The 26,993-nt window shown below is 41.4% G+C and overlaps 3 protein-coding genes across 4 annotated transcripts in view; all 3 read left to right on the forward strand.

The window, feature by feature from the left end:
- Positions 1-13,017, forward strand: part of nup93 (nucleoporin 93) — a 70,782-nt gene extending 57,765 nt beyond the window's left edge. The window contains exon 23 of the mRNA XM_034685000.1: positions 13,001-13,017. The gene's annotated coding sequence lies outside the window, so the exon portion shown is untranslated. The remainder of the gene's footprint in view (positions 1-13,000) is intronic.
- zpd (zona pellucida glycoprotein d) lies at positions 1,747-9,953 on the forward strand. Of its 2 annotated transcripts, none has more exons than XM_034685002.1 (10): positions 1,747-1,954; positions 2,104-2,155; positions 2,234-2,341; positions 4,995-5,203; positions 5,288-5,445; positions 5,520-5,634; positions 5,725-5,852; positions 7,627-7,810; positions 9,033-9,138; positions 9,779-9,953. In XM_034685002.1, the coding sequence occupies exons 1-10, from the start codon at positions 1,940-1,942 to the stop codon at positions 9,904-9,906; spliced, it is 1,203 nt and encodes a 400-aa protein (XP_034540893.1). In that variant the 5' UTR covers positions 1,747-1,939; the 3' UTR covers positions 9,907-9,953. The 2 variants fall into 2 exon arrangements, with proteins under 2 accessions (XP_034540893.1, XP_034540892.1); XM_034685001.1 differs by having other exon boundaries at positions 1,764-1,954; positions 2,101-2,155.
- Positions 13,018-14,011: 994 nt separating the features above from the next.
- On the forward strand, positions 14,012-25,599 carry LOC117813932 (NACHT, LRR and PYD domains-containing protein 3-like). Its single transcript, XM_034684990.1, has 12 exons — positions 14,012-14,098; positions 14,299-14,427; positions 14,550-14,669; positions 14,861-14,918; positions 18,018-18,225; positions 18,484-20,287; positions 21,404-21,577; positions 21,862-22,035; positions 22,318-22,491; positions 22,588-22,749; positions 24,893-24,939; positions 25,064-25,599. Exons 1-12 carry the CDS (start codon positions 14,022-14,024, stop codon positions 25,597-25,599), a joined length of 3,663 nt encoding a protein of 1,220 aa, XP_034540881.1. The 5' UTR covers positions 14,012-14,021.
- Positions 25,600-26,993: the final 1,394 nt, after the last annotated feature.

Consider the following 26,993-nt stretch of genomic DNA (forward strand, 5'->3'; position numbering starts at 1 on the left):
GAGTCTGGCCTCTGGGTGTGACGAGTTGGCGCTAAAGGAACTACAGTGACCCACTTAATGCTCTCCCTGAAGACCCTGTGGTGTCCTACCATGGACCCTCCATGGCTGAGACCCCCCTCTGCTTTGACCTGCTGTCAAGAAAAAAACGTTCCCTCTTTAATTAATTTCTCGCTCTGCTTTAATTTCCTACATCGGCTGATTATTGATTTACAGTCTGATCTGAAATGGATCAATAATTCCAGGCAGTTCATTGAGTGCTTTCACATAGTTCCTCAGGTGATAGGGTCAATTATAATAAGCACAAAGCCAAACTGTGTACTATAGTGACATCTGGTGGAACAACTTTAACTTATCTTTTTAGTTCAGATGACGTCACATTCACTCAGATTATTGGTGAATAATTGTTTTGTAAGGTGCAATAAGTAAGATTTCTTTCTGCATTTTTAATATCTTCATTTGTACTTGTGCATCTGAGACTGACAAGGACTGCTCAAAACTCATCATAGTGTGGGCCTAGTTAAAATACTCATTTACTATTATTATTTATATTATTGTTTTGAATTTATTTTAAATTTTTTAGAAATGTTTATTTTTTTACCTCAACTCAACCCAACTCATTTTTGTTTGTATAGCACCTTTCATACATCCAAGGATGCAGCCCAAAGTGATTCAAAGAAGAACAGAGACAGATAACAATAGAAATATTTAACAGTGGAAAGGAAAGGGGTGTAAAATACTTCCATCAAATCAATAAAATGAAATCAGAGAAATATCAGAAAAGATCAAATAAATAAAAAATGAAATATGGAGACTATGGTGAGGATAATATTCGTCATTATTGTTATTATTATTATTATTATTATTATTATTATTATTATTATTATTATTATTATTATTGTGTCTTTTTCCCCCCTTTTTCTTTTATTTTGACGATGAAATAAAAATAGAAAAAAAAAATTATTTTTGTTTTTGTTAGAGCTATACCTCAGAAAGCAGCTGTAATCAGTCACTCACTCACTCAATCAATCAATCAATCAATCAATCAATCAATCAATCAATCAATCAATCAATCAACCTGACTTTATTTATAAAGCGCTTTTCATACAATGACATTGTAACACAAAGTGCTGTACATTAAAACAACTTAAAATAGAATGAATTTTAAGAAAGTAATAAAAAGACCCCCCCATCCTTATCCCAACCCCAACCTCAGCCCCAAACCCACCCACAATCCTGAGGTTAAGAAAACAATATATGCAACAATAATGATAATAATAACAATAAAATAAGATAAATAAATAAAATAAAAAATAGAAAAAAAGTTGCTGAACAACTGTAGGAATGCTCTTATGATATCTTAATGAGGAAACACTGGAGGAAACATGAGATGTTAAAATCCAACACAATAAATTAAACTCACCAAAATAAAATACATTTCTAAGATAATAAAACACTAAAATATTAAACCATTAAAAGAAAATAAGTTGCTATACTTAAAAAATAAAATAAGTACATAAATAAATAAAATAGAATACAAGTGACTAAAATTTGAACTATGTAATAAATAAATAAATAAATAAATAAATAAATAAAACTTTTATAAGAATGAATAAAACTCAGTTAAAAGCGAGACTAAAAAGGTAGATCTTGAGTTGTCTTTTAAAAATGTTTAAGCTCTGTGCAGCCCTCAGATCCACCACTCGAACCCTCTACATTAACCCTCACCCTGAACTACACCGATAAAACCTAACGACTGTCTGCATTGCGCACGAGCAGAGCACGCGCCCAGGTGAGAGCTGACAGGTGTTCTTGATTGGAGAGCAGCAGGTGTTGAAATCGACCACAGTGGAGGAGAACATCCCGTTTGACTGAAAATATCGCGTTAAAGCAAAGACATTTATAGATTTATTATAGAAAAGCAACCAGCACAGAAGCGACCATGTTCGGTGTGAAGGTGGGTTTATTCCTTTACTAAATAATATCCTTCAGAAAAGAAGTTAAGGGAAGTAATTGTGCAGTTTCAGGGGTAGGAAGCTGCTGGTTAAAAAGGTGTCATTTAAAATTGTATAAAGTTGAAGTAGGCATGTTTTTCCTTGAAAGCAGCTGAGCGTGGTCCTCGTGCTTCTCCTTGGACTGGCGCACCGTGGCGTTGATGGTAAACCTTCCTCCTCTGAAGATTTAAAGTGCTTTTCTTAAACCTGATGGAGTGAATCCGTGTATCTCTGCTGTACAGGTGCGTGCAGTGTGGAGCACTGCTCAAACAGCACCAGATGTGTTCTGTCCAAAGACCAGAGGAGCTGCAAGTGTGCCCACGGATACTACGCTGACAAGTGTGACCACAGTAAGTGCTTCTTCTGTCATTGTTATTCTCTCTGTCTCTTTAATTCTTCATTTGTCGTGAAGATGCCTTTGCGTTATGTCACTGATGTTGCATTCACGTGTCTGGATAATTAAATAAAAAGAAACAGTCCAGTTAGAAAACTTGAGTGACGTATCCACAGAGAGTTGACGTCATATTAGACCAGGCATGTCCAAAGTACGGCCCGGGGGCCAATCGCGGCCCAAGGTCCATTTATTTATGGCCCCAAGCTTCCATCTTAAATTGTGTTATTTATAGCAAAGAAATTGATCACCTTCTGAATCATCTGTTCATTTGCAGTTTATTTCAAGCGCACAAAAAAAACTAAAGTCAGTCCAGAAACATTTCAAAAAGCTTCACATGGACTACTTGTATAAAACCAAAGCACTGGGAATTCTGCAAGATGGCAATAATGATGTGACAATGTTCTTGATGCACACAAAAAAATCAGAAGACTCAAAAGAGGACACAAGACAAGTTCAAAATTATGAATTCTTACAGAAAAAGTAACATTTGATGCCTAAAAAATGTTCAGAACGCAGGAAAATAATTATTTTGTTATAAAAGTTGTCTGCTGGTCAGAAAAGTCGTAAAAACAACATGAAAAAGAAGTGTTGTGATCCTGCCATAGGAAAATAATGAGACAATATTTCTCACATTGCCCGACCCTAATGAAAACCATTTTCCTCCAAAAGAAGATAAAGTTTGCTAATGTTAACGTGGCTTGTGGAGAACTGAGGACTACCTAGTTACTGTTTTATACAGAAAAAAATTAAAGTAATTGTTATTAAAAATAGATATTTCATATGTAATTTTTATGATCTCTAAGTCTCTGTAGGAGCCACTGGCCCTGAGGTATTCTGACAACATCAAATGTGGCCCTCTTTGAAAAAAGTTTGTCCACCACTGTATTAGACAGAAACATCAAACATGGCGGACTGAAGTTAGGAAAAATTGTTATTTATTCACAGAGGGTGAGTTCAAGCTGACTGGGACATGTGGTTAGATGGGGCAGAATAACAACACAGGGTTACTTTTTGGCTTGATGATTCGAAATTACCACATTATCAACAGGCTTTTAAATGCCCGCATTAGGGTGACGTCATATAACTGGGTGGGGTTCATGATGTAAGGAAAAATGTCACTTTAACTAGTTTTTATTCATACAGTCAACAATTGTCAAAGCTAAAACCTCTCAGAAACACTTTATGGAAACTTGAATGTAAAGCAACAAAATCAGTAAAAAACAAGAGGCAGTTTTATGTTTTTATTTTTAGAAATGCGTTGTCTTTATGTTTTCCTAATCAATCACAAATATGTTCAAGGACTAGAGGGATCTTGCTAGATGTTACACCTTTGGCTAGGTTACAAGCAGGCAGCATGGAAAGCATTTTATTCTACCTCAAATTTATTTCTGTTGTTTAAAAGAAAATCGTCTTACTTGGCCCTAATCAAATGTTCAAAAGGTTGAGCGTAGATCAAACGTTCTTCAGATCAGTGCGTTCATTTAGTCGTGGTGATGATGGCTATGACTGAGAAGGATGATGATTCTCTACCTGAGCACCACGGCCATATTTTAAACCCACGTTTGAGGTTTTGAAATAAAGAATGATCGTTTGTATGGTTGTAAATCTCTGATCTGTTTACCACACAAACTTCATCACAGCCTCCAAAACATCAGCATCTAACCTGAGAAAGCATGTGGAGGTCTGGAGCTAACACACTGCTTTGATTCCAGAGGAACATTGTAAACTTGTCTGTGCTTGTAGTAACTTAGTTTATATTTCATGGTAGACTTTTTAGATATGAAATCATGTTTTCTAGACAAACAGAACGGAGCAGAATGTTCACCCATGCATTCTTGACTGTACTCATGCTTTGTGAAAATACGTTTAGAGATATTTTAGAAAGTACTTTGAATACTTCAGTATTTTTAAAATCAAGTACTCCAGGACTTTAACTCAAGTCATAATCTGACTGAACAACTTTCACTTGTACTGGAGTAATGTTTGACCAGGAGGATCTATACTTTGACTTAAGTAATGAAGACATGCACTTTGTCCACCACTGTAAAAGATGCATTCATTAAACTAATATAATAAAAACGTTATCTAGGTGTAGCTTGTGTGTCCCTTTCTTGCGTTGTGTGACAGATCAAGCATAAACATTCACTATTGGCACCAGCACGCCGTTTATTCTGATAGAAACAGAATGATGTAAGGTCTCTAACAAGCACTTCTGTGGTTATAAGCTCCAGCAAATACACAGGGACAGGATATAGCACACTGGCAATGATGCACAAGTCTGCAGGGGTCCCAGCAGAGGGCGCTCTCATTACACACAAAATATCTGTCCCTAACAAGACTGCATTACTAATAGTTTTCACACTATATCAACAGAAAATGAAATGAAATTAGCAGCAAATAGTGACAGAATATAAGAAAAAGGTAATGAGTGATGTTAAGTGGAATCATTAACTCTGTTACATAAGCTGTAAGTCCTACTTTAACTTACCAACATCTTCATGGTGCTTTGAGTGCCATTGTTTATGTACCAGTATTTAGGGCCTTCTACAGAATCTGAAGCATTATTCTACAACTTAAATGTACTGACCTTAGTGTTTTTCATTTTACAGATGCAGACGTCAAAGTGATTTGTGGTAAAGACTACATAACAATCAGAGCTCTGGAGGATTTCTTCAAGTATCACAACGTGCCGCTGCAGTCTCTTCACCTGCCCAACAAATCGTGCCGTGCTCAGAGGGAGGTGATCGATGGTGCAACCTACTACATGTCCAGGATATCCAGAGACCAGTATTTAGCGTGTGGAGGCAGGCCTTTAGAGGTACCACTGATCATAAACCTGCCACAGTTAGATACATTCAAACATTTGTCTGTCTCAATCTCTTTATTTTTTCTATTCTTACAGAAAAACTTCACTCACATCTTGTACTCTCTGAGTCTCCTGTCAGAGCCTCAGGTTACTGGAAACATCATCAGAGATCCTGTCATTAAGATGGACTACACGTGTGTCTATACGTACTCCAGGACAGTGAGCCTGCCTTTCCCAGTCGTCCCCTTTTCCACGTATGGAAGATTGATAACAGTAAAGCCCTTTGTTTTATCCTCTCCAGTTGTTGATACTTTTGTTCTTCTGAAAGTGAGACAGTGATGCGTGTGGATGATCTAGACGCCACAGTGCAGTTGATGTTGTACACAGACCGCTCCTACACCAAGGCCTACAGCAGTGCCCCCACCATCGAACTCAGAGACAAGGTAGATCACCATCTATCAACCATTTGAAACAAACATCAGTCACTTCTCCGTTTGTCATGTCAGTGAAGCTTTTAAACACCTTGTCTCCAGGTGTATGTTGAGGTTACGGTGACGGAGCCTGCAGATTTCTTCCTGCTGCTGGTGGATGAGTGTTGGGCCACACAGTTTCCCCAGCCGAACACCACTGAGGGATCAGCTCACTCCCTGCTGCAGAACGGGTCAGAGCACCTCTCACTATTCATCTCAGTTTAGTCTTTTGTTCTTTGGCAGGGGAACTCTGGGGGTCATAGACGTATTGAAATCATATTTTTATGACTAATAGTTTGTTTTCTCAATAAACGAAACAGACAAGTATTTTAAACAGTGATGATATCAAGATGGCATCATAAAGAGTAAAAAGTATCCCTGACCACTGACACTACAGAAGAGTTTGTTCAGCTCCGTCTCTGGAGTGTACCGAGCTGAACAGAGAGTATTGACCTGGACAGGAAGTCGGGCACAGGGATGGCATGTAACATCTGCTCAGTTTCTAAATAAAACACCATGTAGGGACTCCAGACTTCATCAGATCGTATAAATCAGAAATACTCATCGATTATGGACGTAAATGTTAACAGCTACACACGGTCACATGTACTTGATCCATGTTGACCACAACAGGACTTTAAGAAGATAACTGTGTCAGAAGGTAACAGGACAACAAAGTAGAGCACAGTTATTACTAACTCATCTAAACCTGCAAAAACTAAACTTTATAGTTACACAGCATACTCAGTGATGATAGAAGCACAAAAGTAACAGAATACTATCAAATGATTGATCCACAGAAAGGCTCTGTCACCTGTTTGTATGTTGTTCTCTCTCTGCTGATCCTGGCTGCTCTGAGCTGTGTTAAACTCACGGCACTGACTGAATGCAGCTCAGACGCTCCCTGTGTAAGTTAGGCGTTAGTCAGGGATGAGATCAAATTACTTGGAGGAGGAAGATATTTTTTTTTATAATGCACTTGGAGAACAAAGTTGAAATGTTGAGAATAAAGTCAAAACGTTTTTAATGAAGTTGATTTTTCAAGAAAACAGTCCAAATTTAATTTCAAGAATCAAATCAATGTTTGCCAAGCGGTGATGTCACGTCTGCATGAAACCATTTCAGGGTCAAAGCGCTCCTTCACTCTCTGTAAACACTTTCTCTTTGTGTCTGTTAACAGTTAAATAAAAAGATTAAACATTATCAGAACACGCGGTGAGCGTTTAGAAATGCAACATTTCATCTGCACAGCCTGTCATCCAACAAGGTTTAAACTTACAAAAGACGCCAGCTTGGCTAATAATAAACAGCTAATATTGATGGTTCACAGACACGGTAAACAAACGTGGCCTTTGTTTCGTCTTCCTTTTGGCTTTACTTTCCACCAATCCTAAATGTATCCCAGTTTACTATCAGTAGCAGGCTAAGATGTCACAGCTCCTCCCTTAAAGAGATATTTGCTCAATGAGAAGCAGGGTGCAGGGAGGGGGGATAGCTTGTTGCTTCAGAACAGTAGATCAGTGCAGGTGTGATTAAAAGCAGGTTTACCTTTTAAGCTGTGGTTAAATAATCAGAGTGGGCTGCTATGGATTTATTAGATAGCAGGGATCACCTGCAGGGTCAGGCTATGATAACTGTATAATCACAGCTGGTAGAGCTGGATAAAGCTCAAGCTCTTTACCTTGTACATAAGTGGTCAGTACTTGAACTCATCACCTGTAGGTTGTACCCGTCAGATATTTATTTTAACATTCAATATAAGTTGATCCAGGTTTTTCTAAAGCTTGAATCCAAAAGGAATTTTCGTCGAATGTCTCACTTTTCCTGGTAAAGCTGTAAAATTGTCTTCAAACTTCCTTATGAAAAATAAAAAAGGTTTTAAAAGTTCTTAAATGACACTTTGAGGACCCCAGGGTGCTCTGTATAACCTCCACTCTTTCTCTTCACCTCCATCTTTTCACCCAGGTGTGTGAAAGATCGGACCGTGTCCTTTCTTAACACGACGGAGGGACAGTCAGGACATAACGGAGGAAGTTCAACCATCCATTACAGCTTTGACATGTTTCGCTTCACAACAGAACCTCATGAACTCTACCTGCACTGCACTGTTCAGCTGTGTGAGCCCGTCGACTACAAGTCCTGCACGCCTGTGAGCTCATGCAATCTGTTTGATTTTAATACAATAACTAGGAATGTGGGTCGGTTTATTAGACTCTAATACAATAGAACTAAACCAGTATTAGGTTAAGATAATTTTTAGAAAGTTAAAGTGAAGACAATTTAAAAAGTATGATGAGTAAACCAAAAAGGAAAGAAGTGACTGAAGAAAGTCAAGAAAAACAAAACCAGAAAATATTTATATAACTGATTGACCACTTTAGATCAAATCAGGACGTACTGCTAGTATAGTAGGTTTAAAAAAAACAACCATCCTCTCTTATTGCACAAACTGTGGATGCACATCTACTTGTTAAGGACAGTATAGATCTATCTATCCATCCATCCATCCATTGATCAGACTTCAAAGGTTCACTAGATAATATTCCCAAATGGCAATATTACCTAGCAATCAATCTTTATTTAAAAGCACCAAATCACAACAAATGTTCTCCTCAGGCTCTTTCCAAACAGAGCAGGTCTAGACCGTACTCTGCTCTATTATTACCAACATCAAGACAGGATAAGATCCAGTCCCATCTTACAGACAGGACTCAGTCTGATCTCATCTTAATCCACCATGAGCAGAGCACTTTGCAGCATTTAGCAAGTTACAGTGGCAAGGACAAACTTCCTTTAACAGGCAGAAACCTCCAGCAGGACCAGACTCATGTTAGACACACATCTGCTGAGACCGGGTTGGAGAGAGGGATAGAAGGAGATGAAGAGAGAGAGAGAGAGATGATAGTGGTGAGACGGATAGTAGTAGTTGTAGCAGCAACGTCCACTGCAGCAGCAGAGATCCAGAGGAACCTATGAGACAAGGGAGCTCAGGGACTCCAGAAAGGTCTATGGTTAGTAACTTTAATGGAACAGGAAGAGTTAAAGTAAGAGACAGGCAGAGAGAGGAGAGAGAGGGAAAGACAGGATCCCAGTGTGTCAGTTCTCCCAGCAGTCTAAGCCTATAGCAGCATAACTAAGAGATGGTCCAAGCCTGATCCAGCTCTAACTATAAGCTTCATCAAAAAGTAAAGTTTGAAGCCTACTCTTAAAATGAAACCAGCAGTAATTAAAGATAAGGAACAGCAGTTACTGATTTAGAATATGTCTATATCTGTAGAGGGAGACGTAAACATAATGAGGAAGAACACTGGTAGAAGTTTGTGAACGTTGAGATGTAGTGTACAGTGAGGATGTTTTTGCTGTTTTCACAGAGCTGTAATTCCATCAGTAAGAGAGAAGCTGTGAGAGCAGGACCTGCCCAGAGTCTTCTGTCCTACGGACCCATCAGAGTCGAAGTACCAGACAGACCTCCATCCAGTGAGCTCCTGTTTTTTAATCACTGCTGCTGCCCTCTTCTCCTGCAGTCATTGCGGTCTCACACTCCCGGTTGTCTTGGTTTTTAACTCCAGAGCTGCTTTCCTTCCTGTGAATATATTGAATCATTGTCAGTGCTTGTATCCTAGGAGGTGTGACATATGACTGACGACATGCAGAGCCTGAACTACACTGATCCTTCAGAAAGCCCTTCATTGAGTTTCAACACTACAGCTACTGACGCATTAGCAGGAGGCGAGAGATGTTTCAGAAAGATAGCCTCCTACAGCACCTTACAGAGTCATGAACACTTCAAAAATCATGTAATAAGAGTCATTAAATAGTTTCCTGTGACTGTAAACTATCACATGACTTCAGAAACAGAAGCCCACAGAATGCACACAAATTAATACATTCATGTTTTTATCAGACAGAAAACGTTGCACATAGTATCTCTGTGTTTATTTCAGATCTGGCTCTTTTAGTGATTGAATTATTGTCTGTTCAAACCTTCCAAAAAGCCCACAAGCTGTATAAGTGTTAGTGTGGCCATCATTACTGTTTGTTTTTTTAAAGAGGTTAAACCCTTTCACCCTGTTCGATGCACATTTCTACAAACAGCAATAATCTGACTTTGTTTCAGGTGCGCTGATGACGGTGGTGCTGCCCGTAGTAGGTGTGTGGGCCGTGGGCTTCTTCCTCATCGTCCTCATCACTGTGGCGAAAGCAGGCAACAGGAGGCTCTCACACAAAGAGGAGAACACACCGTAGTACTGCTACTGAAAGCAGCTTTAATAAAACTTTTAAATATGCTTAAATCTGGTTTTATTCCTCTTCAGATATGATCTTACAAAGATGTCACAAAGTCTGGTCCTGCTGGAGGTTTCTGCCTGTTAAAGGAAGTTTGTCCTTGCCACTGTAACTTGCTAAATGCTGCAAAGTGCTCTGCTCATGGTGGATTAAGATGAGATCAGACTGAGTCCTGTCTGTAAGATGGGACTGGATCTTATCCTGTCTTGATGTTGGGTCTTTGTTAATAATAGAACATAGAGTACGGTCTAGACCTGCTCTGTTTGGAAAGAGTCTGAGGAGAACATTTGTTGAGATTTGGTAAATACAACAAAATAGTTCCTCTTGGAATTCAACAAAATTAAATTTAAGCTAAGCTTTTAATCTGTAAACTTCATATTGGGTTCACCCATCTTTTCTAGGTTGAAGTGGATGTGCATGAGATCCTGTATGGGGTCAAAGAAAAAGGAAACTCCTAAAAACAATTTGAAAAATGTCTGAGGGATTGTTTCCAAAGACCACTTCATATTTTTTTCCTTTAATACTTCAGAGAGTAACAAACTTATTGAAGGAAATATAATTATATTTTACGAAAAGGTAACAAAGTTTTAAAATTAGTAATAAATGAATTTGGTAAATTATACAGTTAAGTAATTTTTGGATATTTGGCCAAAATGAAAGTAAAAATTGGATAAAGACAAGATTGTGATTATAAAGTCAAAATTAAGGATTATACAGTCATTCTGGAGATAATATATACTGTGCACAATTCACATTTCAAGAGGATATGTTTTAAACCACAGGCTGCTGAAAATGTGTCTAAAAGTTTAACTGCAACATCAACTTGAGATCTATCCTGTAAGAAGTGGTATCATCAGCCAGCTGACTCAAGGAAACATCCCTTCCTGCTATCATGATACCTTTTATATTACTCTTTTTAATGTAGTCTACTGGCCTGGTTTACCTTTAAACCCTGACAGATCCCCCTTTCCATTCTGAACCTCTGTGTAGTACCATGGGGCGATTTGATTGAGCTGTTTCCTAAAGCATATAAAGTGTGTAATGATTTCTTTAATTGTTCAACAGAGTCAAATGCTTTACAGAAATCTAAAGAGTATAAAACTATCATCTGGTATACAGTCTGAGTCGTCTAAAATGTCTAAGACAAGTCTGATATTATCAATTATGTATCTTCATGACATAAAGCCATTTTGGGATTCATCAATAATGCTATTCAAGACTAACTTTAACTTATTACATGGCATGATGTCATAATTTTATAGTCATTGTTCAGTAATGAAATGAGGCTCCAGTCATCTAAAGTGAGGGCATCTTTTTGGGGCTTCAGGATAAGAGTAATTACTCCCTGACATTGTGTGGGAGGAAGTCCTCCCTTTGAATCATGGGAAGGTTTTCTGAACAGGATGGAAGGATCTTCAAAAAGAGCTCAAACTCAAACAATAGAATCCTGCTTTTGTATCATTGTGTGAGAAATAATAACTCAGTGACAGTTTGTGTATCATATTAGTGTGTAACATATCATAATAATACTTGAAGTACATTTCCATGATTACACAGACATACTTCTACTGATGGAACATTTTTAAAGCAGCACTTTGACTTGTAACAGTAGATTCTGTTCTCTTCTGATGAAGCTAAGCTAACAGCAGACTTCTCACAGCTCAGTCAACAAAGGGAGCAATCAGACCAACCAGAGACGGAGAGACTGAATGGGAAGAAGGAGCTGCAGGACTGACATCACACTCTTCCTTCTAACCAAGACACTCATTCAACTTACCCATAAAACCCTGAAGACCCCTCAGGTCTGTACAGTCCACAGCAGATTCTTGTCCTGGTTTGAGGCAGACACACATAGCCATGAAAAGTTCAATGACTCTGGTGTTCGTGTTTGTTACGTTTTCTCTCTCCTCTAATAGTCGGACACAAAACGCTGCATGCTCCAAAGAGCTGTCAATCAATCATCTTTTTAACATTAAATATCTCGTTCAAACTAAACTTGTCAGAAAACATGAACACTGTGACATAAATCAGCATGATGATAACTCATTCTAATGACAGAAACCATGATTGAGAAACATTTATTTGAGGTGTATTTTGATTTTATACTTTGACCCATGTTCCATCTGTTAACATGAAGGAGACCTATACTGCAGTCAGTCAGCAGACTTCACAGTCAGTGAACACTCATGGCGTCCATCTTAATAAACAGTCTGGTTGTTGCTCTGGTGTTACTTTTTAAAGTGAATACATGACACACAGGAATATAACATTTAGATGATACCTTAATGTTAGCAGTTCAAATGAAACTGATTGTTAGAGATAGAGAGGATAAATAAATGCTGTTCATGTGTGTGCTCACATACTTCATGCTGCAAAGGTCAGAGCCCCAGTTTAGCCACCCTGGCTGGATAAAACAACAACGAAGCTCAATGAATGTATAAACTAACCTGATATTAACCTATAACATGATGACAAATAACTGGGGTAATACAGTATATATGTATTCAACAGACCTCCTGTTTCATGACTTTATACTTTTTATTATTTATCTTTGAAACACCAACTGATTCAAACTCTCAGAATGATGCTCGACACAAACTAGTCGATGCATTTGTTATTTTTAGGATGGATTCCTTGTCCTAAATATGTTCCGTCTTATAACGGGAAAATGAGAATTCAGTCAAAAATATAAAAATGCAATATTTCAAACCCCACCAAAGCACACTGCAGGGTTTATCTAGAATAAAACTAACTTTATTTGACATGTTAGTGGGACCAGCTTCTGTCTCCATCGGAGCCACTGTCAGTAGTGTCCAACATAAAGTGGAGGATCAGTGTGATTCACACTGCTGCTTCATCACATCTGTCAGTGCTGCTGTTTGTTTCATTAGAAGGTCAGTCAGCACCATCTAGTGGTCTGATAGTAGAGCTACAACAAGTGATCAGTGTGTGAACTGACAATGACTGGATGTCTGCCACAGGTAATAGCAACATCACTCTGAAGGTATGAGGATGTGACAGCGCACTCGGGTAAAACCGGTAAAACGGATCAAACACACACACACACACACACACACACACACACACACACACACACACACACACACACACACACACACACTCCAGGACTGAAGAGGGACACACGAGCAGCTTCTTCTCTCCACATGAAGGTGTAAAGTGTGTAAGCTGACCTGAACTCACTTCAACAGGTAAGAATCCTTCCTCTCAAACATTGACCTGTTCTATAGTTTGTGTTTGTGGAGTTCAGTCAACAGCAGATTCATCTGGAGGTCTTTGCACACCGTTTATTTCCTATGATTCATTCACACCTTATAAGTCTTCTTTCCAACCTTTAGACAGTTAATACGAGCTTTCACTCCAGTAACGTAACTTCACAGTGAAATGAGGCCTTGGGGAGAGGTGGATTTTTATAAAGTTTAACTTTGGACGAATCAAAACGCTCGTTGTTGCTGCGTCACTGACAAAACATTCAACATGACTCTTTATTTTCTTCTTGGTATCCCAGTCCCCAGTTTAGTGTGATAGATAGATAGATAGATAGATAGATAGATAGATAGATAGATAGATAGATAGATAGATAGATAGATAGATAGATAGATAGATAGATAGATAGATAGATAGATACTTTGTTCATCCCCAACAGGCGAAATTCAGGTGTTCAGCAGCATACAAAGCATTAGACCTGTCCTGTGTCTCTGTTTGATATTTGTCTTCATTTTAAAATTCAAAGTAGAAACTTAATATTGAAAATGAGTTCACATCAAAATAATGGAACATGTCGATCAAACAGAGACTGTTTGGTTGCTCTGTAACACTGTTTTAACTTCCATGTATCTGATATATTATTGTGGTCACCACAGTGTGTTTCAGGGAGAGTGTGGGGGCTGTGTTTGGGATCATCAGATCCTGTTTGTGGCTCCAACAAGGTTTCTGTCAGTCCTGAATTGCTGTGTCAAGTTCCTGAGAGGAAGGAGAACTAATGTGTGTCCTGTGGTGTAAAGCTTGTTGTAATGATGAACATGTTGTTGTGTTTGTGTGAAGGTGGAGGCTCTACTATGAATCAGTGTGAGGATGGAGAGGAGGGAGACCCTCCCTCTAAAAGCACTCTGTGTGGGGAACATGAAGCTCAGAGGTGAGATGAGGATCTCTACCTGTCCATGACTCTGCTCCATGTCAGAGCTCAGCACTCACATCATTGTGTGTGTGTGTGTGTGTGTGTGTGTGTGTGTGTGTGTGTGTGTGTGTGTGTGTGTGTGTGTGTGTGCGTGTGTGCGTGTGCGTGTGTGTGTGTGTGCGTGTGCGTGTGTGTGTGTGTGTGTGTGTGTGTTGAAGGCTAGAGGAGCAGCGCAGACCAGACACTGCTGGACCAGGACCTGAACCCAGCTGTGTGTCCTTAAAGATTGACCGGTCGAAGGATCTACCTTTTGAATTCAAAGATGGCCGTCAGTCTGATCGTCCAAAGTAATAATCGATCACAGTGTTTTTATCAGAGTCAAACATTAGAAAAGTTTGTAGTAAATTTCAGCAGCACTCAAACCTGGAAGAATTTCATGTTTGTTCATAAGTGTTTGTGATTCTGTCAGAGTCCAACATCAGAGACCAGACTCTCCTGGACCTGGACCCAGCTGTGTGTCCCTAAAGAGTGACAACTCTATGGATCGATGGATTGAGTTCAAGTCTGTCGAGATGAGTGCTGATGAAAGGTAAGACTCTCAAAGTGAACTTCCTGTTGTTGTGTGTGAAACCTTTGTAACTGTGGTTGGTGTTTTCTCTGTGAAGGTGAACATTTGTCACTGGTTGTGTTTCTATCAGGATCAACAGCAGTAAACAGGATTAAAGGCAGAAAGAACTGTACTCAGCATGTAGTATCTTCTTGTGTGTCCTGTGTTTGTAGGAGGATCCAGCAGTGTTTCTACCAGGATCCACTACATAGAATCTATCACATCAACACTGTGTGTCATTATATTATATACACTACATGATATTATATTTGTTCCACAGAGGTCAGAGATCAGAGGCTCCCATTGGTCAGTCTGCCCAGCAGCATCAAACACAGCTGGACTCCATATTGATGGTGAGTAAATGTACAAACACTGCTCCTCCTGAGAGTCAGAGCACATTTTAATGAAAGCCCCAATTCCAAAAAAGCTAGGGAGCTGTGTCACACGTTGATAAAAACAGAATTTGATGCACTGAAAATCATTGAAACCCTACATATAATTGACAACAGGGCAAAGAAAACATATCAAATGTTGAAACAGAAAAAAATGTTAAATTAAAAAATATGCTCATTTTAAATTTGATGCCAACGACAAGTTTCAAAACAGGCACAACAAAACACTGAAATAGTTGTGAAATGTCAAAAACACACCTGAAGGAACATCTCTAAACCAAATGAGGTTATTTTACATCAAGTTAGTCACATGACTGGTTTTAAAAAGGACTCTCCAGAGAGGCTGAGTCTCTCAGAAGGAAAGATGGGAAGAGGTTCACCACTCTGTGAGAGACTGCGAGAGCAAATAGTTCAACAGTTTGAGAATAATGTTCCTCAGAGGAACATGACAGAGTTAGTGGATTTCATCGTCTACAGTTTATAACTTCATTAAAAGATTCAGAGTCTGAATCAGAATCAGCTTTATTCGCCAAGTATGCTTGAACACACAAGGAATTTGACTTTAGTAAACTCTGCTCTCTTTGTACAAGGCATAAGAATAGGAATAAGAATAAGAACTACAATAAAAAATAAAATGAAAATATAATAACAATAACCTTAGCTATAAATACAAAGAAACAACAAATAGGCTTGACTAATATGTACAGGCTAAAATAATATGATAAAGTGCAGTGGTGAGTTGCAGAGGTAGTTTTACATTATAAAATAGAAGTTAAATAATACAAAAAATAGAAATATGGAATTCTGCTTGAGAATTGTTGCATTGTATATCTACATGTATATTTACAGAGAGTATTTATCTGACAGGTGTGACACTGTTATGGTTTAGTGTTCATCAGAGTGACAGCCTGGGGGAAGAAACTGTTCTTATGGCGGGTTGTTTTGGCGCACAGTGATCTGTAGCGCCTGCCGGAGGGGAGGAGTTTGAAGAATTTGTGTCCAGGGTGTGAGGGGTCAGCGGTAATGCTCCCTGCCCGTTTCCTGGCCCGGGACCAGTACAAGTCCTGGATGGGGGGCAGGTCGACACCGATGATTTTTTCTGCAGTCCTTATAGTCCGTTGCAGTCTGTGTTTGTCTAGTTTGGTTGCAGACCCAAACCAGACAGTGATGGAGGTACACAGAACAGACTGGATGATGGAGGCGTAGAACATGATCAGCAGCTCCTGGGGCAGGTTGAACTTCCTGAGCTGACGCAGGAAGTACATCCTCTGCTGGGCCTTTTTTCTGATTGTGTCTATGTGGGAGGTCCACCTCAGGTCCCGGGAAATAGTGGATCCCAGGAACCTGAAAGAGTCCACAGTAGACACAGTGCTGTTCAGGATGGTGAGGGGGGGGAGTGGGGGGGGGGCTTCTCCTGAAGTCCACTGTCATCTCTACCGTCTTGAGCGGGTTCAGCTCCAGATGGTTCTGACTACACCAGAGAGCCAGCTGTTCCACCTCCTGTCTGTAAGCAGACTCGTCTCCGTCCTGGATGAGACCGATGACGGTGGTGTCGTCTGCGAACTTCAGGAGTTTCACCGAGGGGTCTCCTGAGGTGCAGTCATTGGTGTAGAGGGAGAAGAGCAGTGGGGAGAAAACACATCCCTGTGGGGCGCCAGTGCTGATGGTCCGGGTGCTGGATTTGATGCTCCCCAGCCTCACCTGCTGTCTCCTGTCCGTCAGGAAGTTGGTGATCCACTGACAGATGGAGGCCGGCACTGTGAGCTGGGTGAGTTTCTGGTGCAGGATGTCTGGTATGATGGTGTTGAACGCAGAGCTGAAGTCCACAAACAGGATCCTAGCGTAGGTCCTGGGGGAGTCCAGGTGATGCAGGATGTAGTTCAGACCCAGTACGAGAGAGCGCAGTACCAGGGCGACCGTCCGTGGCGCCATCTTGGATGCTCTGGAGACATGACATGACTCTGTAGTCAAAATCACAATTTAAATCACTTCCAAAAACCATTGTCAGTGAACACGGTTCATCACAGCATCCACAAATGCAGGTTAAAACTGAATCATGCAAAAAGAAAACCATATTCGTGATCCAGAAATGTCAGTGACGTCTGTGGGCCCGAGCAAGTTTCTCATGTACTGAGGCACAGAGAAAAACTGATGTGTGGTCTGATAAATCAAAACCTGACATTCTTCTTGGGAATCACGGAGCGTACTCCACTCTAGAGAGGAGAGGGGCCACCCAGTCTGCACAGTCCAAAGGATGAGGATACATAAGTGTCCATGGCATGGGGAGCTTACACATCTGTGAGGGCTCCATTAATGCTGAACACTTCTCTCACTGAGCAACACAGAGAGAATTACACAGGTTTCTGTAACAGGCCAGACTACTGTAATGCTCTCTTTCTGGTTTACCAAAGAATACAATCAATCAGCTACAATGAATTCAAAATGCAACAGCATGAGTTTTGACAAAGAGCAGAAGGAGAGCACACATCACACTGATTTAAACATCTTTACTTTTGCTGCCTGTTAGTGTTCGTTTTCATTGTAGAGTTATTTTATTAGTTGATATGGTACTGCATGGCCTCACATCTCTGAGAGGCTTTTACTTTATGAACCAGGAAGTCCTCTCAGATCCTTCGGCTCTTCTCTTTTAGCTGTTTCAAAGGGTAGAACACAAACATTTGGGGATGCAGCTCTTTACGCTTAGAGAAGCTGGAACATCCTGCAGGAGACAGAAGATCATGGGTTTCACTTGACGTCACACAAGATTTACGGCGTTACTAGGACCGACCTAAGACCTAAAGTCAATAATATGCCTACATTTTATATCTATTGGTGTCCATTAGTCTTTACGTCTAAATCCATTTGTGTTTTAATATGTTCCATTTTTAGCCTTTCTGGTCTTCAGTCAAGTTCAAGTTGACATTTTGTTCTGTTCCAGCTGCTCCAGGAGAACATCATCAGTTTTGTAAAGACTGAGATGAAGAAGATCCAGATAACTCTGAGTGCAGATTACCCAGAATGCTTAGAGAGTCAGAGTGAGGATGAGGATGAAGAGCAGAGGAGGAGCAGAGAGGCCTTTCTGGAGATCACTCTGCACTTCCTGAGGAGAATGAAGCAGGAGGAGCTGGCTGACTGTCTGCAGAGCAGTAAGAGGATTTGATCACATTTAACATGATGGAGAGAGGAAATGGAGACAACATGGGAGAGGTTTACATTTCAAACTCTGCTGTTAATCTGATGCACACATTTGTATCACATCTATGAGCTGTGAGAAACTGTTCACAGCTGATGAAGAGAGTTCAGAGAGGAGGAAAATCAAATCCATCCTGATGTCTGAAAGTGTAAATTCATCAGACTGATTGTAGCTTCAGATCATTCATCACATTTCTCTTTGGTTCTTTCAGGAACTGTTGCTGCAGAGTGCAGACGTAAACTGAAGTCTGACCTGAAGGAGAAGTTCCAGTGTGTGTTTGAGGGGATCGCTAAAGCAGGAAACCCAACCCTTCTGAACCAGATCTACACAGAGCTCTACATCACAGAGGGAGGGACTGGAGAGGTCAATGATGAACATGAGGTCAGACAGATTGAAGCAGCATCCAGGACACCACACAGACCAGAGACCACCATCAGACAAGAAGACATCTTTAAAGGCTCACCTGGAAGAGTTCAACCAATCAGAGCAGTGCTGACAAAGGGAGTGGCTGGCATTGGGAAAACAGTCTTAACACAGAAGTTCACTCTGGACTGGGCTGAAGACAAAGCCCACCAGGACATCCAGTTCACATTTCCCTTCACTTTCAGAGAGCTGAATGTGCTGAGAGAGAGAAAGTTCAGCTTGGTGGAACTTGTTCATCACTTCTTTACTCAAACCAGAGAAGCAGAACTCTGCAGGTTTGAAGAGTTCCAGGTTGTGTTCATCTTTGACGGTCTGGATGAGTGTCGACTTCCTCTGGACTTCCACAACAATCAGATCCTGACTGATGTTACAGAGTCCACCTCAGTGGACGTGCTGCTGACAAACCTCATCAGGGGGAACCTGCTCCCCTCTGCTCGCCTCTGGATCACCACACGACCTGCAGCAGCCAATCAGATCCCTCCTGAGTGTGTTGACATGGTGACAGAGGTCAGAGGGTTCACCGACCCTCAGAAGAAGGAGTACTTCAGGAAGAGATTCAGAGACCAGGAGCAGGCCAGCAGAGTCATCTCCCACATCAAGACATCCCGAAGCATCCACATCATGTGCCACATCCCAGTCTTCTGCTGGATCACTGCTACAGTTCTGGAGGATGTGCTGAAGACCAGAGAGGGAGGAGAGCTGCCCAGGACCCTGACTGAGATGTACATCCACTTCCTGGTGGTCCAGTCCAAACTGAAGAGCATCAAGTACGATGGAGGAGCTGAGACTGATCCACTCTGGAATAAAAAGAGCAGGAAGATGATCCAGTCTCTGGGAAAACTGGCTTTTGATCAGCTGCAGAAAGGAAACCTGATCTTCTATGAGTCCGACCTTAGAGAGTGTGGCATCAAGATCAAGGAAGCCTCAGTGTACTCAGGAGTGTTCACACAGATCTTCAGAGAGGAGAGAGGACTGTACCAGGACAAGGTGTTCTGCTTCATCCACCTGAGCGTTCAGGAGTTTCTGGCTGCTCTTCATGTCCATCTGACCTTCACCAAGTCTGGACTCAACCTGATGGAAGCAGAACAACCAACATCCCTGATCTCTAAAATCTTTAGAGACAAACCTGAACTGACACATCTCCATCAGAGTGCTGTGGACCAGGCCTTACAGAGTCCAAATGGACATCTGGACTTGTTCCTGCGCTTCCTCCTGGGTCTTTCACTGCAGACCAATCAGAGTCTCCTGAGAGGTCTGATGACACAGACAGGAAGTAGCTCACAGACCAATCAGGAAACAGTCCAGTACATCAAGAAGAAGTTCAGTGAGGATCTGTCTGCAGAGAGAAGCATCAACCTGTTCCACTGTCTGAATGAACTGAATGATCGTTCTCTAGTGGAGGAGATCCAACAGTCCCTGAGATCAGGACATCTCTCCACAGAGAAACTGTCTCCTGCTCAGTGGTCAGCTCTGGTCTTCATCTTACTGTCCTCAGAGAAAGATCTGGACGTGTTTGACCTGAAGAAATGCTCTGCTTCAGAGGAAGCTCTGCTGAGGCTGCTGCCAGTGATCAAAGCCTCCAACAAAGCTGTGTGAGTTCATGAGTGAGACATTTGAAATATAACTAATTCTGTTCATGACAACTGAAACTATTTGTTTGTTCTCATGATCTTCTTCAGGCTGACTGAATGTAACCTGTCAGAGAGAAGCTTTAAAGCTCTGTCCTCAGTCCTCAGCTCCAGTTTGAGAGACCTGGACCTGAGTAACAACAACCTGCAGGATTCAGGAGTAAAGAAACTGTCTGCTGGACTGAAAAGTCCTCATTGTAAACTGGAAACCCTCAGGTCAGTATAAAGCTGAAAGTAAGATCTTACACTGTCAGAGACAATAGCCCAATGAATGTTGATGACATCAGATAGCTCCACAAGACACTGAGGTTCCTCAACTTATCAGTAAGGGTAGACCAGGAAATTCAACTTATTCAATCAATCTTCATTCAGGTTGGCTGATTAAAAAACATTTAAAGACAAGTACAATAAAAAAATATTCTTTATTAATGTCCCCGGAGTCGCGCTGCTCAGACGCACACCCAAGCCAAGCCAAGCCCCAAACTCCAATACGGTGCTGGACCACCACGTCATCCATGCTGTGCAGGTTCGTGTACAGTCACACCGGCTGCGCTCTACGGGGGAGAGGACAAGCAATTAGAGACCTCTGATCGATGTGCCCCATATTATACAGAAAGCCGGTGCAGAGGAAAGCTTACCTCTTTAATTTAACGCGCATCTCATAGTCTAGGTCGCTGCAACTGCTTTCAGTTTGTTACACCACCGCCGGAGACTGCTAAATTGAACAGACATACTCTGCGTTTGGTACCTAACGCAGGTGAGACACGGACAACTTACCTCTTTTGCCTGACACACAAATATTAAAGGCCACGCCAAACTGTGCGCCCCTCGGTGCCTATCCACCTCTGTTAGTCCCCGAACGCCGACTGCCAGGTTCAGGGGAAAGGGGAGTGGCTTGGTGACGGCCCCTTTTTAAAGGTGCGCTCTGCAATTACTGCCAGTGCAGGACTGGCATAGCACCATACAAAGGCCGAGAGTGCCAAAAGGGCAACCGGTCACATTAAATATAAGAAATATGCATGGCTTTAATCATTAGGAAAAATAACAGGAGCTTTGACAAATGTTTACATGTCCTCTCAGGTTCACTGGATGTAACCTGTCAGAGAGAAGCTGTGAAGCTCTGTCCTCAGTACTCAGCTTCCAGTCCTCCAGTCTGAGAGACCTGGACCTGAGTAACAACAACCTGCAGGATTCAGGAGTGGAGAAACTGTCTGCTGGACTGAAGAGTCCTCACTGTAAACTGGAAACCCTCAGGTCAGTATAAAGCTGAAAGTCAAATCTTACACTGTCAGAGACGATAACCCAATGAATGTTGGTGACATCAGATAGCTCCACAAGACACTGAGGCTCCTCAAATTATCAGTAAGGGTAGGCCAGGAAATTCAACTTATTCAATCAATCTTCATTCAGGTTGGCTGATTAAAAAACATTTAAAGACAAGTACAATAACAAGTATTCTTTATTAAATATAAAACATATATGGCTTTAATCATTTTTTAAAATAACAGGAGCTTTGACAAATGTTTGTGTCCTCTCAGGTTCACTGGATGTAACCTGTCAGAGAGAAGCTGTGAAGCTCTGTTCTCAGTCCTCAGCTCCCAGTCCTCCAGTCTGAAAGACCTGGACCTGAGTAACAACGACCTGCAGGATTCAGGAGTGAAGATCCTTTCATCTGGACTGAAGAGTCCTCACTGTAAACTTGAAACCCTCAGGTCAGTATAAAGCTGAAAGTCAAATCTTACACTGTCAGAGACAACAGCCCAATGAATGTTGGTGACATCAGATAGCTCCACAAGACACTGAGGCTCCTCAAATTATCAGTAAGGGTAGACCAGGAAATTCAACTTATTCAATTAATCTTAATTCTGGTTGGCTGATTACATTTTTTCAAAAACAAGTACAATCAATAATATTCTTTTTTCAATATAAGAAATATGCATGGCTTTAATCATTTAAAAAAAATAACATGTTGATAAATGTTCACGTCCTCTCAGGTTCACTGGATGTAACCTGTCAGAGAGAAGCTGTGAAGTTCTGTCCTCAGTCCTCAGCTCCCAGTCCTCCAGTCTGAGAGACCTAGACCTGAGTAACAACGACCTGCAGGATTCAGGAGTGAAGCTCCTTTCATCTGGACTGAAGAGTTCTCACTGTACACTGGAAACCCTCAGGTCAGGTTTCCTTCTCATCATGTTTATGGTTTTTTGTATTAAAATGGTCAAAACTTGAACACTTTTGATTCCTGTATGTTTTTTTTCTAATTCCAGTCTGTCAGGATGTCTGATCACAATGACAGGCTGTGCTTCTCTGGCCTCAGCTCTGAGCTCAAACCCCTCCCACCTGAGAGAGCTTTATCTGAGCTACAACCATCCAGGAGACTCAGGAGTGAAGCTGTTGGAGGATCCACTCTGCAGACTGGATACACTGAGGTATAACAGACAACAAGAGCTCAAACACTGAATGTGTAAAACATCTTATTTCACAGAAAAAGATCTCGCTGTGTTTAATTCTCTTCAGAGGAGTGATTGGACCTGAACCAGGAAACACACAGACCACCAGAAGACTATCAAATAGAAACAAAACAGTTCAATAGAAACTAAAGGAGAAAGGAATCCATTGTTACTCTCTGAGATTTTCTTTTACACTATCAGCAGTTTAACACTTTTCAACTTTCAGACAGAGATCTAAGACTCTCTTTAAGGGATGCACTGACTCACTTAATGTCAGCTCAATGATCATCTTTCATGATCAGCTGATTGATCAGGTAAACTACAGCTGCCCTGTCTTCTTAAGATGACATTAATACACATCTGATTTCAGTCACTGTTTAGAGAGAATTATGACGCAGACTGAACGAGCTTCTCTGACAGCACGGTGAGTAAAGGTTGTGAATTAAGATACATGAGGACTCTCATCAGTGTTGACATCATACGTCTCTGTAAAATGTTCTCTGATAGTTCATTTGTTGTATTGAAACATGTCATCATGTAATACACAATCCTGTGGACTGACTACAGCATCACTTCTTTTATTGTGATGTTACACAGAAAAAGTCAGATGTGACTGTTCATCTGATGATGTTTGTAAACATACAGAAGGCAGATGTTACATTCTCAGAAAATCATCAATATTTGAAATATGTAGTCATGTGCAGACCTGATCCCTAGGAGACAGAGCTGTCTAATAAACACAATATGATCAAATATTATAGAATCATGTTCTTTATCTGAAAATGTCCAAACTGTACTCTTGTCTTATGATCTAAATGTTGCTCTAAACAACAACTTTTAGTTTTCTGCTGAAAGCTGTCACGTTGTCCTGACAGCATTTCTCCTGCTTGGTCTCAAAGTGGCGTTTAACACCAGACATGTTCTGAAACACACACACTCTCTTCTGTCCACAGGGGTCTGTACAGAGTCTGCACTCTGAAAAAGAAGAGGATAGATTGAAGTGAATCTCAGCATGAACAGAACTAAGGAAGTTACAGATGTTAAAAACATGGATTCAAAGTACTGGCTGCATAACTGGGTCAAACAATGAGATCAAACAGTATTCATTGAGCTTCATCAGCCCAGATATACTGGTTTACTGACGCAGCTACATTCAGGGAGACAAGCAGCAGACCTGTCAGCCACCATCAGCTTCATATACATGCTGATACATGCTGTTTGTTTCAGCAGGGACTCTGAGACAAAATGGAGGACATGTGGAAATGATCTTAATGTGGATGCTCCGATTGTCCTCCAGCTGTCTTCATCACTCTGAAACCATAAGACAGGATGTTTAGGATAATTGATTTTTACTCCTGACACATACAAAGAGACGACTTCTTTAAAGTGACAGAACAAAGGTTCAGCAGGAATCGTCTTTACTGATTTCAAAGAGGACATGAGAAGCAGAATCTGGACTTTATGGATTTAAAAGCCATTTTGAGCCACTGAAACAGCTCAGACTAACACTTGTTACAGACTCTGTGCAGAGCTCCAAACAAGCTGAGGGGCTGGCGGAGGAGATGCACTGACTTTGGTCCTCTTTCTGTACATCACACACTGCAGTGAATCCACCTGCTGTGCCAGGTGTGATGCTTCTACTCCCTCTCCTCTGGCTGACTCTGAAGGATCCAAGAAGAGCCTCACACAGTCACATGAGTTCATATGAGAGGTTTCATTTCATCTACATTCATATTTAGAAGAGGAGAGCCCACTCCTTCATATCTCTATCTGCAGACACTGTTTAGATTGAAAGTCTATTTAGAATGAGCTTTTTATTCTGCAGAGTGAACACAAGCCCTAAAAGAAGAAATGAGTCTCTTTTTAAAGGAGGAAGATAAAGTCTCCATGTTGGAGGACAGAGCAGCCAGCCAGCCTTTGCTTTTTGAATCTTTGACTTCTTTTTCTGCGAGTATCTCAACACTGTCAGAAAAAGAGACAGAGTGATGGAGACAGCTGGCTCAGAGGAGTTTCAGCCTGTTTCTCTGTCACAGGGACAAACTGAGGAACACTGCTTCATGTTGAACAGCAGGTAGGACTCATGTTGGACTGATCATCACTCTGACTGTGTTTCTTCCTCCAGGGTGGACCATGGTGGAGAGCAGTGGTTAAAACCTGGACTGAAGAAGTGTAAGTGTGGAATCAGTTTGACTCATGATGACCAAACAGCAGACTGTCAGCTAACAAAGAATAAAGCCTTCAGGTGTGTCTGATGATAAACTGCTGCTGTGTTGTGTCTTTGTCTCTCCATCAGATGTCTGTGAACTCACTCTGGACTCAAACACAGCAAACAGACAGCTCAGATTGTCTGAAGACAACAGGAAGGTGACACGTGTGAGAGAGGATCAGTCATGTACTGATCATCCAGACAGATTTGACTCCTGGCCTCAGCTGCTGTGTAGAGATGGTCTGACTGGTCGCTGTTACTGGGAGGTCGAGTGGAGAGGATGGGTTTATATATCAGTGAGTTACAGAGGAATCAGCAGGAAAGGAGACAGTCCTGACAGTCTGTTTGGATTTAATGATCAGTCCTGGAGTCTGATCTGCTCTGATAAAGGTTACTCTGTCCGTCACAATAACAGAGAAACATTCCCCCCTCTCTCCTCGTCCTCTGACTCTCACAGAGTAGCAGTGTATGTGGACTGTCCTGCTGGCACTCTGTCCTTCTACAGAGTCTCCTCTGACTCCCTGATCCACCTTCACACCTTCAGCACCTCCTTCACTGAACCTCTGTATCCTGGGTTTAGGTTGTGGTCTTATGGTTCCTCAGTGTGTGTGTGTTCTGTGTAGCAGGGAGAGTCTCCTCCTCAGCACAAACACTACACACAAGAACAGCTGCTGAAGAACAGTGTACCCTCTGCACGCACGCACGCACGCACGCACGCACGCACGCACGCACACACACACACACACACACACACACACACACACAAACACACGCACACACACACACACACACACACAAACACACACACACACACACACGCACACACACACCAGCTGATCATGTGACTATCAAAGAGCAGGACTCAGTGGAAAACTGGCTCACTGAACTTTACTTATTTACATCTCTCTTGTGAAAAGATCCGGCCTTGTTCAAACTTTGTTTCTTCAATGTAATGATAAGAAAGTTTGTCAGAAAGTCTGAGTCAGATTCATGAAACTGTTCTTCACCTGCAGAGTTCAATACAATTTGATTTAAGATTATTGCTAATTACAGAAGTGGAGCCGTGACCTCCAAATTGGGGTTAGAGTTACCCAGAGATGATGAGCTACTTTCTGAGTTAAGACAATGTGATGGTGAATGTATTTTTAAAACTGCAGATTTAACCTGATGATAACAATGACTGGGGGATTTGACTAAAAAGGCACGAGTGGTGGCAGAACAAACCTGGAAATGGGGCAACAAAACAGCTTTGAGTTGAGTGGTGGTAGTTCCAGGACGCTGTCTCTTCCGTCAAGCACCTTGGAGATGTCATGGGCTTAATTTGACAAAACAACTGGGGTGCTAAGGCTTGGCAGGCTGAAGCACACCCTTCGTAAGGAAACCCACCAAGTCGCTATGGAAAGATATAGTTTGTCTGATACCTCCAGGCCCGAGCGAGAGCGGGGGAGGATGATTGACCCACAGGACAGACCACTGCAATGACCACCCATGCCAGACAATTGACTGGGGAATACGTGAGCGATTTATCCCGGGTCTGCAGATATGAGAAGATATGCAAAAACGAGAGGGGGTTGAAGATACATCAAGCAAAGATGAGGTGCTTGCACCCTTTCAGTCATGTACAACGCACAGGGCAACCTGATAAGATGGAGCAGTAGCATCAAAGGAGGAGATGGAGCAATATCTTCTTCAAGTGCAAAACTACCCCAGAAGGGATGAAAGATTTTAGGAGATGGAGAAACTCATTAAACCACCCGAGCCAACCATCTCATTTGTGACAAACGAACCTAGCTGGAAGGAAGTGAGTGAATTTTTGTAGAAGGCAAGAGGAAAATAACAGCATTATTTACAAGGTGTACAAATGTTGTGAGAGGCTCAGGAGACGCCCATGGAAGTTGCTGAAGGTGGCATGGAGGAAGAGCTTCCTTGCAGATAATTGGCTGGTGGCAGAGGGATGCTTCATCCACAAGGAAGGAAACTCCACAAACATCAAGCATTTCCGGACCATATCACTCCT

The sequence above is a fragment of the Notolabrus celidotus genome, chromosome 6 (assembly GCF_009762535.1).
Source record: "Notolabrus celidotus isolate fNotCel1 chromosome 6, fNotCel1.pri, whole genome shotgun sequence".
In the NCBI taxonomy this organism is placed as follows: Eukaryota; Metazoa; Chordata; class Actinopteri; order Labriformes; family Labridae; genus Notolabrus; species Notolabrus celidotus.